Source organism: Leguminivora glycinivorella, chromosome 19 (genome assembly GCF_023078275.1).
Source record: "Leguminivora glycinivorella isolate SPB_JAAS2020 chromosome 19, LegGlyc_1.1, whole genome shotgun sequence".
In the NCBI taxonomy this organism is placed as follows: domain Eukaryota; kingdom Metazoa; phylum Arthropoda; class Insecta; order Lepidoptera; family Tortricidae; genus Leguminivora; species Leguminivora glycinivorella.
In genome coordinates, this window is record NC_062989.1 from 16,029,036 (window position 1) to 16,043,884 (window position 14,849).

A 14,849-nucleotide genomic window follows, 5' to 3' on the forward strand; every position below is an offset into this window, starting at 1 on the left:
TACCACAATTATTAATTTCACTCAAATAAATTAAATAATAAGAGTTTTTATAAATTACCAGTTTTACCACATATTTTAAGATAGTAAACACCACATTTAAAGTCCATTTAAACCATATAAATAGTATTAGTTAAATTATTTCTCCACAATACACGTTGACCAATTATATTTTAAGACCAATCATAAGAGAACTCTACTTTCATAGAAATAGTGTGTGACTCTACCCTACTCCTATCGTTTTCCCTACTCTAGCATATCTGAAACAAAGACCGTCACTTACCATAGATCTAATGTTCAGAATATGCATAAGTGTATCCCTACCATAAGCTGTACAGTTCAGCCAGCGAAGCTGAGATAGGCAACCTATAGGCTTGAGTTGGTTAGATCCCCCCCTCTGCTTTTGCCCGCGGGCTAGGGTAGCAGAGAGTAGATCGCCCTATCCGTGTATATATCCAGTATTCTAGGACACACCAGTACCAGCCACATGGAAGACCCAGGTGCGATCAAACTTTACTTAGATATGGATCGATCACAACCGAAATCTCCAGCGACCCACACCAGCATGAACCAGAGCACCGAGTAAATAATTATACTTATATATAGGACCCCAGCCTCAAATACTGCCGACTTCAGTGAGCAAGGATTACTCCTAATGTCTTTCGTCAATCGTGAAAGTCCTCACTTCCATCTAACAGTTGGACTCTTTGAGACCGGTGAGAAATTACGCCTTTTGTAAGTATAAATAAAGGCGCCCAAGCCTCCACTTGGAACAAAAAGACTCCTAAACGCTTTATGTTTAACACCGCAAGGTATAAAGCGCTTAGCCGGATAACAGTCTGTCACAAACAATGATCTGGCTTATAATTTTCATAAAATAACCCCATAGAAAATTACTAAGTTCAATTTTACTGACCAACTAAACAAACGAATGAAGTTTCCTTTATGTGCTATAATCTAAGCTTAGTTTTGCAAGAATTACTCCCTACAAAACCAAACACAGACTTATCTCCAAGCACCAGCCATACATCGACCCAGTCTTTGTATTGCTTAACGGCACTCATGAAACAAAGCACAGAAAACTTCACTATTCACTTTAATTGAAATGTAACACTACACAATAAATAGAACACTAAAATAACCCCCAACTGACAGTAAAGCAATTCCACTACAGGTCTAAGTTCAACTGTACGACGATATTGTCCCCGCACAATCAAACAGAGACACAATTTCAAAGTTTACAATCACTTAGAATAATTTCCAAGTAAAAATAAACAAAGAAACAATAGCAGAACAACTTCACTCACCAGTATAATACACGAAAGCCAGAGACACTGTTAGTCTTGTGGATATTGTAAGAATGACGCGCGTCGGCTCGCTCCGACCCTTTTATAGTATCTATTAGAGACATAACAGAGACTGGGGACATAATGGAGACTGGAGACATACTGGAGACTTAACAGAGACATAACAGGGACATAATGGAGACTGGAGACATAATGGAGACATAACAGAGACATACTGGAGACTGGAGACATAATGGAGACATAACAGAGACATACTGGAGACTGGAGACATAATGGAGACATACTGGAGACTGGAGACATAATGGAGACATAACAGAGACATACTGGGGACTGGAGACATACCGGAGACATAACAGAGACATAATGGAGACTGGAGACCTAATGGAGACATAATGGAGACTGGAGACCTAATGGAGACATAACAGAGACATACTGGGGACTGGAGACATACCGGAGACATAACAGAGACATAATGGAGACTGGAGACCTACTGGGGACATAATGGAGACATAATGGAGACTGGAGACCTAATGGAGACTGGAGACATAATGGAGACATAATGGGGACATAATGGAGACTGGAGACCTACTGGAGACATAAAAGAGACATACTGGAGACATAATGGAGACTGGAGACCTACTGGAGACATACTGGAGACATAATGGAGACTGGAGACCTACTGGAGACATAATGGAGACTGGAGACCTACTGGAGACATACTGGAGACATAAAAGAGACATACTGGAGACATAATGGAGACTGGAGACATACTGGAGACATAATGGAGACTGGAGACCTACTGGAGACTGCTTTGTTTACTAAGCCGTACACCCTATACATTTAACGTCCATGTTGTCTCAGCAAATAATCGTTTACCTATCAGTAGTAACACCTGCATGATTGCACGTGTTTTAGAGAGAGACAGAGCTATTGATATTGATTCCTATCTCATCCAGTAGTGGAACATTCCGTAAATCGATAAATATTTTTACGTAAATATTATTTTGTGAAGAATTGTTTAAATCAATTTAGTAACTTCGCAATGAAAGATCACATTTGTTCCTAATTGTTACATTGAATGATATATTCAGAAAGTATAATAATCAATATTAGTGATTAATTACCTCTCTGACTTGTAATTGGAACCAAGACGCAATATCGGAACGCCATTCGTTTGACCGATCAGATTGTTAGTGTCAACAATCCATCCATGTGAATATAGTTTGTAAATAAGCTTTTTTCCCTAAGTTGCAAGCATCGAATTATAGTGAAAGTGATGACGCGACAAAACATGTGATTAACCATCACAGATATTATTTGTTAAAATATTCAATGAAATCTCGAAGGAAATATGCACCAAAAAGTTGGTCAAGGAGAAGTTTATTCGCCGTAAGTTTTATATGTAATAACGAGGCCATTTCCTCGTCATGGACGCTTGTTCCGTTACAACTCGCCCCCAGATTGGAATTCTTTTACAAAATACAAAGTGGTTTGTAAAAAATTTCAATCTTATTTAGCAAAAGAAGCAATAAAATTGAATAAAAGATAAATATCTCTCTAAGATAAATAGCTCTTTTTCCTGTGTGTTGTATTATTTTCTGGTACAATAAAGTGTTTTACTACTACTACTACTATATCTCTAGATCAGTCGGAAATATCCCCCCATTTCTAATCGTGTAGTGTGTATTTCAATACTATGCGATTGCCAGCGACTCAGCTTTGAAATCAGCTCATCAGAATCTCGACAATGAACCATGATAACCCCTTTCCCAGAGTCCACGCACCGCCAGGGATATCAGGTTGTGAATCTGATAGGTCCTACTAACCCGTTCTTGCTAGCTCGTTCCCCGGTCGCGGCGAATATTCACTCCATCCACACTGTTGGACCGGAATAATTACCGTAGTAATTTCAACGAGTTCACAATAACTTCCCATGCAATTACGAAGAAACCTTTTGAGCTCTCATTATAAGTCCAGAGCCTTCAATCTCCATTGTCGGAACTCAAACCAATTCCTCTACCTAATCACTCCCAGCCACATGTTTTGGCGCATGTCTCATACTTGAATAAAATATACCGACTTAAAGTTTGTTTGAGTGTGTTTTTTTTTTAATATAAAACAAACCTTAAATGACATAAGCATGTACCTCAACTTGGTACCACATCCTTGATCAAATGAAGAAATGATTTGATGATACTAAACTTCACATATTTGAACACATAACAAGGAAACAAATATTAAAAAGAGCCTCGTTCTCACTAGACGATATCGGCCCTTAAATATGTCGATTGTCAAATACATCCCATTCAAGATGAGGTGTGTGGTTTTCGTATGGGTCTTATTACCTTGTGTAGTAGTAGTCACAAAAAACTACCCTTGAAATGGGTCGAATCCATTGGATTTTAACCTAACCAATAAGAATTTTATGACTAATGTGTTCCCAAAATTCCCCCCCTTGTTTGTTCCCCGCAAATTCCGACCAAACTAGTTTTGACCACTTTCCAGCGCTGTCTGTCTACATCAATCCATTCATTCCATAAAATAAACATTCGAGACACACTTTCATATCTTACATCCGTCATATCCAGCCATTCAATCTATCAAACATACATCTATAAGCATTCATCACCTCTAACTTATACACATACACTCGTTCATTCCTCCTCAATTACGCTTTCACTCGATTGTTTACAGAAAGCCAACGCTTTTAAAAGTAATCAAAATAAATAATAAAAATGGAAATAAAATTGCATAATAACTTCAAAAATTATGTATCCCATTTTACCTCACTCTACCCTGACTCAAAGGCAAAGAAAATTTCATTTTAATTTGAAGAAATCCTACATTCATCATTTATAAAGTAATTACTATTTAAAGTATTTGATTTTATAAAGTATTTACTAACTACAAACCATTGGACTACATGTGACACCTTATCATAATCTCATCTGCTACAAAATTGTATGACGATCAAGCATACCAACTTAAGAACAATGACAGTTTGAGTAATGTCGCCAATAGAACACCTTTTGGCGGGGAAAAGCGTATATATATGTTATCTGTGGCTAAATTATTTTCTTTAATCTATCTGTCATGTTTACCGCCAAACCGCTTTGTCCGCGAAAGAATGACAGATCTATTTATATATGGACCATTTTAGCGCTATACTGCCTACAACATGAATCTGTAATAACTTAAAACAAATGTTTTCCATTTAAAATTTCAAATGTGGTCCGAAGAATAAACTTTCAGATCAATGTAAAATATGTTTGTGTCATTAAGTGAGTTTTGATTTTTATAACCTATAAATTTGTTAGGAAGTCAGGCGAAAACGCGTTATTTTAATTCGTTGCAATAAGTGTTCAGTGTACAGTAGACCTAGTGAAATCTAGCCTAGTGCAATGGACGTAAATAAACTGGATACTTAGCTTTCCAGCAAAGGTAAGCATTTGTTTTTACTCTTTAATGTAATAAAACAAGTCGTTGTTTTCGAAACCTCGCAGAACATATTTGCGAAATACAACGACTTGTCCGAATATATATAGTGAAATGTTGCTTATTTCTTTTTTTATCGCACAGTAACAAGTCCAAAGTTAACATTAGTATGTATATCCCTAGACAATTATTTACTCATAGTATTTGTCAAAAGGTTTACATAATTCTTCTAATCTTTCAGCTTCAACTTTCCGATTGGAATCCTATAATGTCCAATTTTTCTACACTTCTGCCTCAGAATATATGGAAATCAATATTTATAGAACCTGAACATACCTTGGTTAAAGGGTAAAAAATATATCTTTGACTAATTTAGTTGACCTAGGCTACCTAATTGTTCCTGGAACTTGTAAAGTTGTTGCCATTCCAAACAAGGAAATTACTCAATTATTTTTCTAAGGCGCTAGCTTATGGATTATGGAAAGCAATAGTTATAGGGACTTAAATAAATGTAGTGTCATCTAAAAATGGGTAGGATGCTTTGACTCTTGTCCTAACTTTAATTTTGTATTTTTCAAAGATAAGGCTTGACGTTGAACACTTAGCTGTCGGTAAATTGCAAGCTGAACGGGAAATTTTTCCAGAGTGTCCTCTATGGACTGCTCCCTGTCTTAGCACTATCTCCAAGTAAGTACAAAAATCATTACCACTAAGAAGCTACTTTTAGACTTAATTAACCCTACTTAGTAAGTAAAAAGACTCGGCAGGAAAACTGCATTACTTGGAAAAATGGATATGGTAGCTTTTTTTTCCTAACTGTGAATGAACTAGATAAATATAAACAATCTTAATGATACGTATTTATAAATAAGATTCCTTAAACATACATACACCCTATTTTAACTAATCTTTTCATATATACAATTTCAGGTTTTACCCGAGAGGCCACGCTTCAGGTCGGACCTTCTTTCATAAATGAAAGGTATTATTATTTTATTATGTTAACTCTTACTCATTACTAAATTTAAAAGTTAATAGCTCATAACATTAATAATATTATATTTAGAAAATTTTGTTGCGAAGCATAGCGATGGCAATAAGCAATGAAGTGAAAATTGAACTTAAACTAACTTATCCTAACTTTATTGGCTAAGTAAACTTATTACTAACTCATTTATGTCCTAACTCATGGAAAAATGTACTACAAGGCAGAGGTTCTTAAACTTTTTAATATTTTTTTCTTTTTGTAAATTTTGATGTATGCTTTGTATTTTCTGACACAATATTTCTCACGGGCGTGTCTTAGTTCCAAAAACAAGCGACGCGCCCCCGTGACTAGATAAATGAAATAATATTGAAACTATTTGGCAGAACCCAACTTTAAAACAAAACCCTTTTCTTACTCTATCAGATCAATCGGGACGATGTTTAGTTCAACCACTACGATTATGAGCTAATTTCCTAGAAATAGATTTTGTCTAAGTTTACTACGCTATTTTAATTTTATTATTTTATTTTTTCAGATACCAGAGGAAGACGAAATATAATTGATTCTGTACTGATGCATGACTTCGCTCGGAACGCGGCAAGAATGAACAATGGAAGAAAATACTACAGACTTGTTTATTAACGATAAAGTCATTTTAGTTTTTATAAAATATTAGGTATATGAGTTTTATTTAGAGATGAAATAAGTCAGAAATACAGCACACCCACTCGTCTTCACAGCAACAAATGTAGCCTGGTAAGGCTACTTCTTATTATTTATTTGTAAACCTTGGTATCCAAGATGTGTTCTATAGAACACATCTTAGATCCCTCAGTCACGGAACCAAATGTAACTAAACCTCCGCTCACCTTTACTTATTTACTTACTTACTTGACTAACCATTAGTATAACTAACCCCCCTTTAAATATACCCCGTAAATTTGGCCTTGTGATCGTCTAGCGTGAATAAGTAGAACCCTTCGATGTGAACCGCGATAACTCAGATCCTTTAATGAGTATCAGCTGTATTTTTGACCAATTTTCAAAATTTTATTTATTTATATTTTAAAGAAGGATAAAGGTTATTGTAGCATAATAATATAGTGTTATAGAAGAGTATTTTATCAGATTTAGGCCTAGAAGGTTATGAGTGAAACAATTAATGACGTAATAAAGAAATTTTTAGAATAAAAGTTAGTGAGTGAAACATACATGAAATCATGCGCGGATCCAGGGGGGGGGGTCATGGGGGTCCTGACCCCCCCCTGGAGCCTAGGCTGGCCATACAAATAGACCACGTGACCCCCCCGGGGGGCCTGGGCCTTTACCACGTGACCCCCCCTGGGCACGAAGCTGGATCCGCGCTTGCATGAAATAAATATTAAAAAATATTTTGGAAAACAACCGCTACGCTCTATTAGTGATCCTGGCTTGGGTACGAACTTGCGTTGCGGAATAGGATCCTTAATCTCAATCAAACTGCTTTATTGAGAGTCCTATGCCAAGCCAGAAGGGCTATCTATCTACTAACTAACCCCCCTTTTATTTTGTTTCTTTTTCCCTAGCTAAACCCCCTTTTCCCCAATACTGCTAATAGACCATAACTTCTCGATCTTTCTAATGTTTTAACGAAACACCGAGCAGTTGCTAACTTTTATAAGAACTAAGTCTACTAACTTTTCTAAGCTTTTGACTTTCCATCAGTGGACGGCGCTCGCATGCCACTGGGCCCTATAACAAACCTATGCTTTTTATTCCAAAGAATAGTTTGTTTCCCTAACCAACTTGATAGAATTTACCTTGAAAAACCAGTTAGCAACACTAAGTGTCCCGCAGCCACACCGAAAAATCAGAAATTGCTACCACAATTATTAATTTCACTCAAATAAATTAAATAATAAGAGTTTTTATAAATTACCAGTTTTAACACATATTTTAAGATAGTAAACACCACATTTAAAGTCCATTTAAACCATATAAATAGTATTAGTTAAATTATTTCTCCACAATACACGTTGACCAATTATATTTTAAGACCAATCATAAGAGAACTCTACTTTCATAGAAATAGTGTGTGACTCTACCCTACTCCTATCGTTTTCCCTACTCTAGCATATCTGAAACAAAGACCGTCACTTACCATAGATCTAATGTTCAGAATATGCATAAGTGTATCCCTACCATAAGCTGTACAGTTCAGCCAGCGAAGCTGAGATAGGCAACCTATAGGCTTGAGTTGGTTAGATCCCCCCCTCTGCTTTTGCCCGCGGGCTAGGGTAGCAGAGAGTAGATCGCCCTATCCGTGTATATATCCAGTATTCTAGGACACACCAGTACCAGCCACATGGAAGACCCAGGTGCGATCAAACTTTACTTAGATATGGATCGATCACAACCGAAATCCTCAGCGACCCACACCAGCATGAACCAGAGCACCGAGTAAATAATTATATTTATATATAGGACCCCAGCCTCAAATACTGCCGACTTCAGTGAGCAAGGATTACTCCTAATGTCTTTCGTCAATCGTGAAAGTCCTCACTTCCATCTAACAGTTGGACTCTTTGAGACCAGTGAGAAAGTACGCCTTTTGTAAGTATAAATAAAGGCGCCCAAGCCTCCACTTGGAACAAAAAGACTCCTAAACGCTTTATGTTTAACACCGCAAGGTATAAAGCTTAGCCGGATAACAGTCTGTCACAAAAAATGATCTGGCTTATAATTTTCATAAAATAACCCCATAGAAAATTACTAAGTTCAATTTTACTGACCAACTAAACAAACGAATGAAGTTTCCTTTATGTGCTATAATCTAAGCTTAGTTTTGCAAGAATTACTCCCTATAAAACCAAACACAGACTTATCTCCAAGCACCAGCCATACATCGACCCAGTCTTTGTATTGCTTAACGGCACTCATGAAACAAAGCACAGAAAACTTCACTATTCACTTTAATTGAAATGTAACACTACACAATAAATAGAACACTAAAATAACCCCCAACTGACAGTAAAGCAATTCCACTACAGGTCTAAGTTCAACTGTACGACGATATTGTCCCCGCACAATCAAACAGAGACACAATTTCAAAGTTTACAATCACTTAGAATAATTTCCAAGTAAAAACAAACAAAGAAACAATAGCAGAACAACTTCACTCACCAGTATAATACACGAAAGCCAGAGACACTGTTAGTCTTGTGGATATTGTAAGAATGACGCGCGTCGGCTCGCTCCGACCCTTTTATAGTATCTATTAGAGACATAACAGAGACTGGGGACATAATGGAGACTGGAGACATACTGGAGACTTAACAGAGACATAACAGGGACATAATGGAGACTGAAGACATAATGGAGACATAACAGAGACATACTGGAGACTGGAGACATAATGGAGACATAACAGAGACATACTGGAGACTGGAGACATAATGGAGACATACTGGAGACTGGAGACCTAATGGAGACATAACAGAGACATACTGGGGACTGGAGACATACCGGAGACATAACAGAGACATAATGGAGACATAATGGAGACTGGAGACCTAATGGAGACATAATGGAGACTGGAGACCTAATGGAGACATAACAGAGACATACTGGGGACTGGAGACATACCGGAGACATAACAGAGACATAATGGAGACTGGAGACCTACTGGGGACATAATGGAGACATAATGGAGACTGGAGACCTAATGGAGACTGGAGACATAATGGAGACATAATGGGGACATAATGGAGACTGGAGACCTACTGGAGACATAAAAGAGACATACTGGAGACATAATGGAGACTGGAGACCTACTGGAGACATAATGGAGACTGGAGACCTACTGGAGACATACTGGAGACATAAAAGAGACATACTGGAGACATAATGGAGACTGGAGACATACTGGAGACATAATGGAGACTGGAGACCTACTGGAGACTGCTTTGTTTACTAAGCCGTACACCCTATACATTTAACGTCCATGTTGTGTCAGCAAATAATCGTTTACCTATCAGTAGTAACACCTGCATGATTGCACGTGTTTTAGAGAGAGTCAGAGCTATTGATATTGATTCCTATCTCATCCAGTAGTGGAACATTCCGTAAATCGATAAATATTTTTACGTAAATATTATTTTGTGAAAGATTGTTTAAATCAATTTAGTAACTTCGCAATGAAAGATCACATTTGTTCCTAATTGTTACATTGAATGATATATTCAGAAAGTATAATAATCAATATTAGTGATTAATTACCTCTCTGACTTGTAATTGGAACCAAGACGCAATATCGGAACGCCATTCGTTTGACCGATCAGATTGTTAGTGTCAACAATCCATCCATGTGAATATAGTTTGTAAATAAGCTTTTTTCCCTAAGTTGCAAGCATCGAATTATAGTGAAAGTGATGACGCGACAAAACATGTGATTAACCATCACAGATATTATTTGTTAAAATATTCAATGAAATCTCGAAGGAAATATGCACCAAAATGTTGGTCAAGGAAAAGTTTATTCGCCGTAAGTTTTATATGTAATAACGAGGCCATTTCCTCGTCATGGACGCTTGTTCCGTTACACTGTGCTCGACACAGAGAACCTCCTATAGAGTGGCAGTCTTGTATATTTGGTTCGCGATACGAGTCACCAGTGTTTGGGGTGCGAGGAGCGGGCGGGGAATGTGTTAAGCGCGCTGTGATTGGCCGTTTCAAGGACGGCGGGCAGTCGCGCCAGATGAAAAGGGACAGAAGTATGACTGTCCCTCTACTGACGCGTAAGTGGCCAATGTAAGTTGACCTATGCCGGCTCTGAATAAATTATAAATATGATTTATTTGTGGAATGTAATGCCGTCTGTTTTTAAATTTGAGCTTCTTGTTACCTTTCCACACCATTTCACACTACAGGTGGACATCTTTAAGGCATCAAAATACCCTTTTCCAATTTTTTTGTGCGAAAAACACGCGCTGCTTTCGGGTCTGTTACTTGGTCGATACTGATCGGGCACGGCGAGCGCCCGCGCTTATATCAGTGCAAATACTAGGAAGGCTGGCGACCGCGAGTCGTCTTGTAATAGATGTCTATAGGGGTTGGTCTGTGGTGCTCGACACGCTTTGCCCAATAGATGAAACCCGTCTGTCACATTTATTGAAAGTGACAACAACGGGGACACTGTCGAGCACTGGAGCACTTTTACCATAATATGCAGATGGCGTTTAATTTTGTTTAAATTTGTCAAATCGGCCTACGTTCTTATGGCTAGAAAAATATTAGGAATTAATTAACATCATTTGGTTTTATAAATAAGTTGCGCGCATAAGTTAGTGGGGTTTTGGTAAATAGTGATGATCGAAAGAGTTGTAATATTTTATTGTACCACTTTTTCGGCTTCCTTACAGGTTAGGTTAGGTTCTTAGGACTTAACGATTACGGAGAAAATCCGCATTTTGATATTAGACGGAATAAACGAACAGACAGATATAATATAATTCTTTTCCAATTTCACTAGATTTTTTTATAGAAATCGTGAAGCGTCTGGTTGACGTAACTGGCGAGTTCCTCGCATAACATCAGCATTGCTATATTTGCTATACAGCGAGGACATGTCGCCAGCATGCAGTAAAATGCCTAAGAGGCTATTTTAGATGTTGACTAGATATTAACCCTTTACCGCATACGAAGCCATTTATTTTATTTATTTATTTAATCTTTATTGCACTCTCTACCAGTCATTCTCTACCAGTCAACCTTCGGGCAAAACAGAGAAATTGTAGGTGGTGCAACATTAAATTATAATATATTACTTAAGAACAAAATAGTTAAGTTATTTGCACAATATTATTAAGCTAATCTATATGTAATATATAAAAGAATAAACATACACACAGATAATAATATACATACATACAATATATTTAAATACATAAAAATACATACATACATATGACATCAGATGAAACTTACAAAAATGAAATACTAAGGTTTTGTCATTCTACCAGCAAAGTACCTACTTAATCAGGGATTTTTTAAACGCAAATCTATTCGGACATTGTCTAAGTTTGACTGGGAGACTATTTCAAAGACGAGACACCAGGGTGGCTAGCCGAATGGCACAATGGCCAGGCCCCGTAGCCGAATGGCATTTCTCCGACGCCAAACGAAAGCGATACGCCGCTGGCTCTGTCGCGCCAATACGCAAGCGCGATAGAGATAGATATCTACTAGCGCTTCGTTTCGTGAGCGTTTCGTGAGCGATTGTGCCATTCGGCTAGCCACCCTGAACGGAGAAAGAATTGGACATAAAACCTGTTCGGTGAGATGGTATTGATAAGGAAAGGTTGCCAGAAGAGCGCAGTTCACGAATCCGAGAAACACCGTAGTAGTAGTATTTATGGCAGATATGAACTCTTTACGCTTAGCGTACACTTATAAGATGTATTCTTTTTACTACGGATCCCTAAAAATTAAATTACCTGTACTCCAGCTATTGCTACCAGTAACACAATCGCTCCCCTCGACTTCATTTTGTCGATTGTACAGCGATTAATTTTATTTGTCTATCAAATTAATCTACTATACGTCATTTATCGTGGTTTAAAAGATATCGCCGGTCCCAAGTAACACTGTCGGATTTGCGAAATGACTACTTTCCAGCAGAGCCAATCAAAGTTTTGCAAACAGGTTTTTGCTCTATAAAATTGTCAAATTATGATATTAAGTTATAAAATTTAGGAATAGTTACTATTTTTAGATACTCTTAAGATGTGCATAAGTAAAAATAAGAAAATACTTGAGGAAACCTCAGAAATAGTACAACCGACATTCTTGCCAGGAGATTATTAAACGATTTTGTCGGATGTGTCACATACTACTTTTTTGTTTGGACATGGTTCATATAAAATGGTCGTATGTGTCACTAACGCCTTTTTTTATTGGACAATAGGTAATAATATGGGTCGCATGTGTCATTTACGACTAAATTACCTGTGTTGTGCATTTTCTTCTATAGTGGTGAAATACGACAGCTAGATGTTGTGGTTTGTGTTTAGAGTGTGTGAGCTCGCGAAGTCGGCGGTTATCCATACAATATTGTGGGTAGTGGCACAAACGACCGCGTCGCCCTACCCGCGCTCCCGCTAACATTGTTACAACGCGACATCCGACATTGTAAACTAGACGCTGTGTAAGATACGACGTTCTTGTGACATATTATTTCGGAAAATAGAGAGAAATGTAAAATTCTGAAAATGTCATATTATAAATTTGGATGTTTTAAGATCATTAATGCAATAAAATGAAAATGACGATTTTGTAGATCCGACAGTGTTACTTGGGACCGTTGATATAATGGGATTACATATGTGATAAATTTGGATCAGGAACTTATTTTAGCTCCGCAATTATTTCATTTATATGACAAATTGTGTACTGAAGTTATTTTCAACCTCAAAAAAGGAAAACGGACTACTCTTTAAGTACACTAAACTTGTAAGTCACTTTATTGTTTGTTCGCCCGTATGTTTGTCGATTTGTCTGTCAGCTAAGATGTATTGAAATGAAATTAAAACTGTATCTAGACTTGTCTACATCTCGAAAAAAAACGTTAAAATAAAAAAAAAACGAATAATCGCCTAACCTACAAGGAACCTCCAGAAAATCTAAATAATTCTTTTCTGCCTTGCCGTTTTTTCTTTCGTGTATGATATCTATTTCAATTTATAAATATACGTGTACCGTTAAGGTTTGAAGAGTTTCCTCAATTACTCATGAATCCGATATCCGATTATAAGAAATCGAGCTTGACAAAATTTGAAAACTCAATATGTAAGCATAACAAAGAGAACAAATCTCCTAACAAATAAATATGACTGTTCTAAACATAAATGCATGTTGTTCTTATAAAAATACCAAAGTTACTATAAGTGTGCCGTTCAGATTTGAAGAGTTCCGTTCTGACCATCATCAGCAGTTCCACTGCACCAATTAAATGTCATTGTTCTGTATGTAAATGAATGCTGTTCTTATAAAAACACAACAATTACCATTTGTATGCCTTTCAGATTTGAGGAGTTCCCTCGATTTCTCCAGAATCCCATCATCACAACTGGGTTCTGATAAAAATGGGACCAATCTGTATGCATATACATTCAATCAAAAAAAAAAATCAAAATCGGTCCAGTATCGACGGAGATATCGTGGAACAAACATTAAAAAAAAACATACAGACGAATTGAGAACCACCTTGCTTGAGATTTGGGGCGGCGGTTAAAATACTTAAAAACGCATCAAAACCCGTTGCGTATTTTTAAAGATCTGAGCATACATAGGGACATACAGACAGAACGGAAAGCCACCTTGCTTTATACTATGTAGTAATAAATTAAATTTGTACGGAACCCTACGTGAGCCGGACGACTCTCTTGACTATTTTTTTAAATTATCTTTTATCCTATAATCCAATCATGGTTTTTAATACTGTTTATTTATCAATGAATAATTATCAACACGTGTCTTGCTCGAATTTCCGGTGGCTTACTGGTGGAGAACACCGCAAAGTATTAAGTCGGCATTTTGTACTTATTACTTGGTTTGGTAGAAGACGATTGTGCGATGGCGAAGTCATGTGACGAGAAAAATATTACGAATGAATGTTTTATCTCTATTCGTAAGAGCCATATTTAGAAAAAAAGAAATGCTTATGTTTTTATGATTTTTTTAAATATGGTCTAAAAAACACTTTTTTCGAAATTTGGTTTTAGTGAAGGGTCTTACATAATACATAAATTTGACGTGTTTGGATTTACCTTTCAATTTCCTAAAAAATCAAGAGATTTTAATTTTAAACTAATAAAACAAAAGTTATACAAGCAATGTTGTGTGGGCGATGGGCTGGCAACCTGTAACTGTAACTGCAATTTCAGTTTCGTTTTCTTTCAACTCCATAATTTGTCGAGAGGGGCACTGAGACTAGACTAGCATCACGTGTTCTGCCCACCCCGACAATGAATATTTATTGCTGCTTCTAGAATTTGCTAATTATATTTTTGAATTGATTAATTATTACGTTGATATCGTTTTGTTCTTATCAGAGTTTAAAGAAACCATAATTGCTATAAACACAA

General features: G+C 36.9%; 1 protein-coding gene across 2 annotated transcripts in view; it reads right to left on the reverse strand.

Moving 5' to 3' along the window:
• Positions 1 to 14,849, reverse strand: part of LOC125236338 (collagenase-like) — a 51,591-nt gene that overhangs the window by 22,904 nt on the left and 13,838 nt on the right. The window contains exon 10 of one of the 2 annotated variants that reach the window (XM_048143100.1): positions 2,760 to 2,766. In XM_048143100.1, coding sequence (XP_047999057.1) covers positions 2,760 to 2,766 — 7 coding nt within the window. Of the gene's footprint in view, positions 1 to 2,759; positions 2,767 to 12,200; positions 12,271 to 14,849 lie in introns of those variants that run through there. The other variant, XM_048143099.1, reaches the window with a different exon arrangement.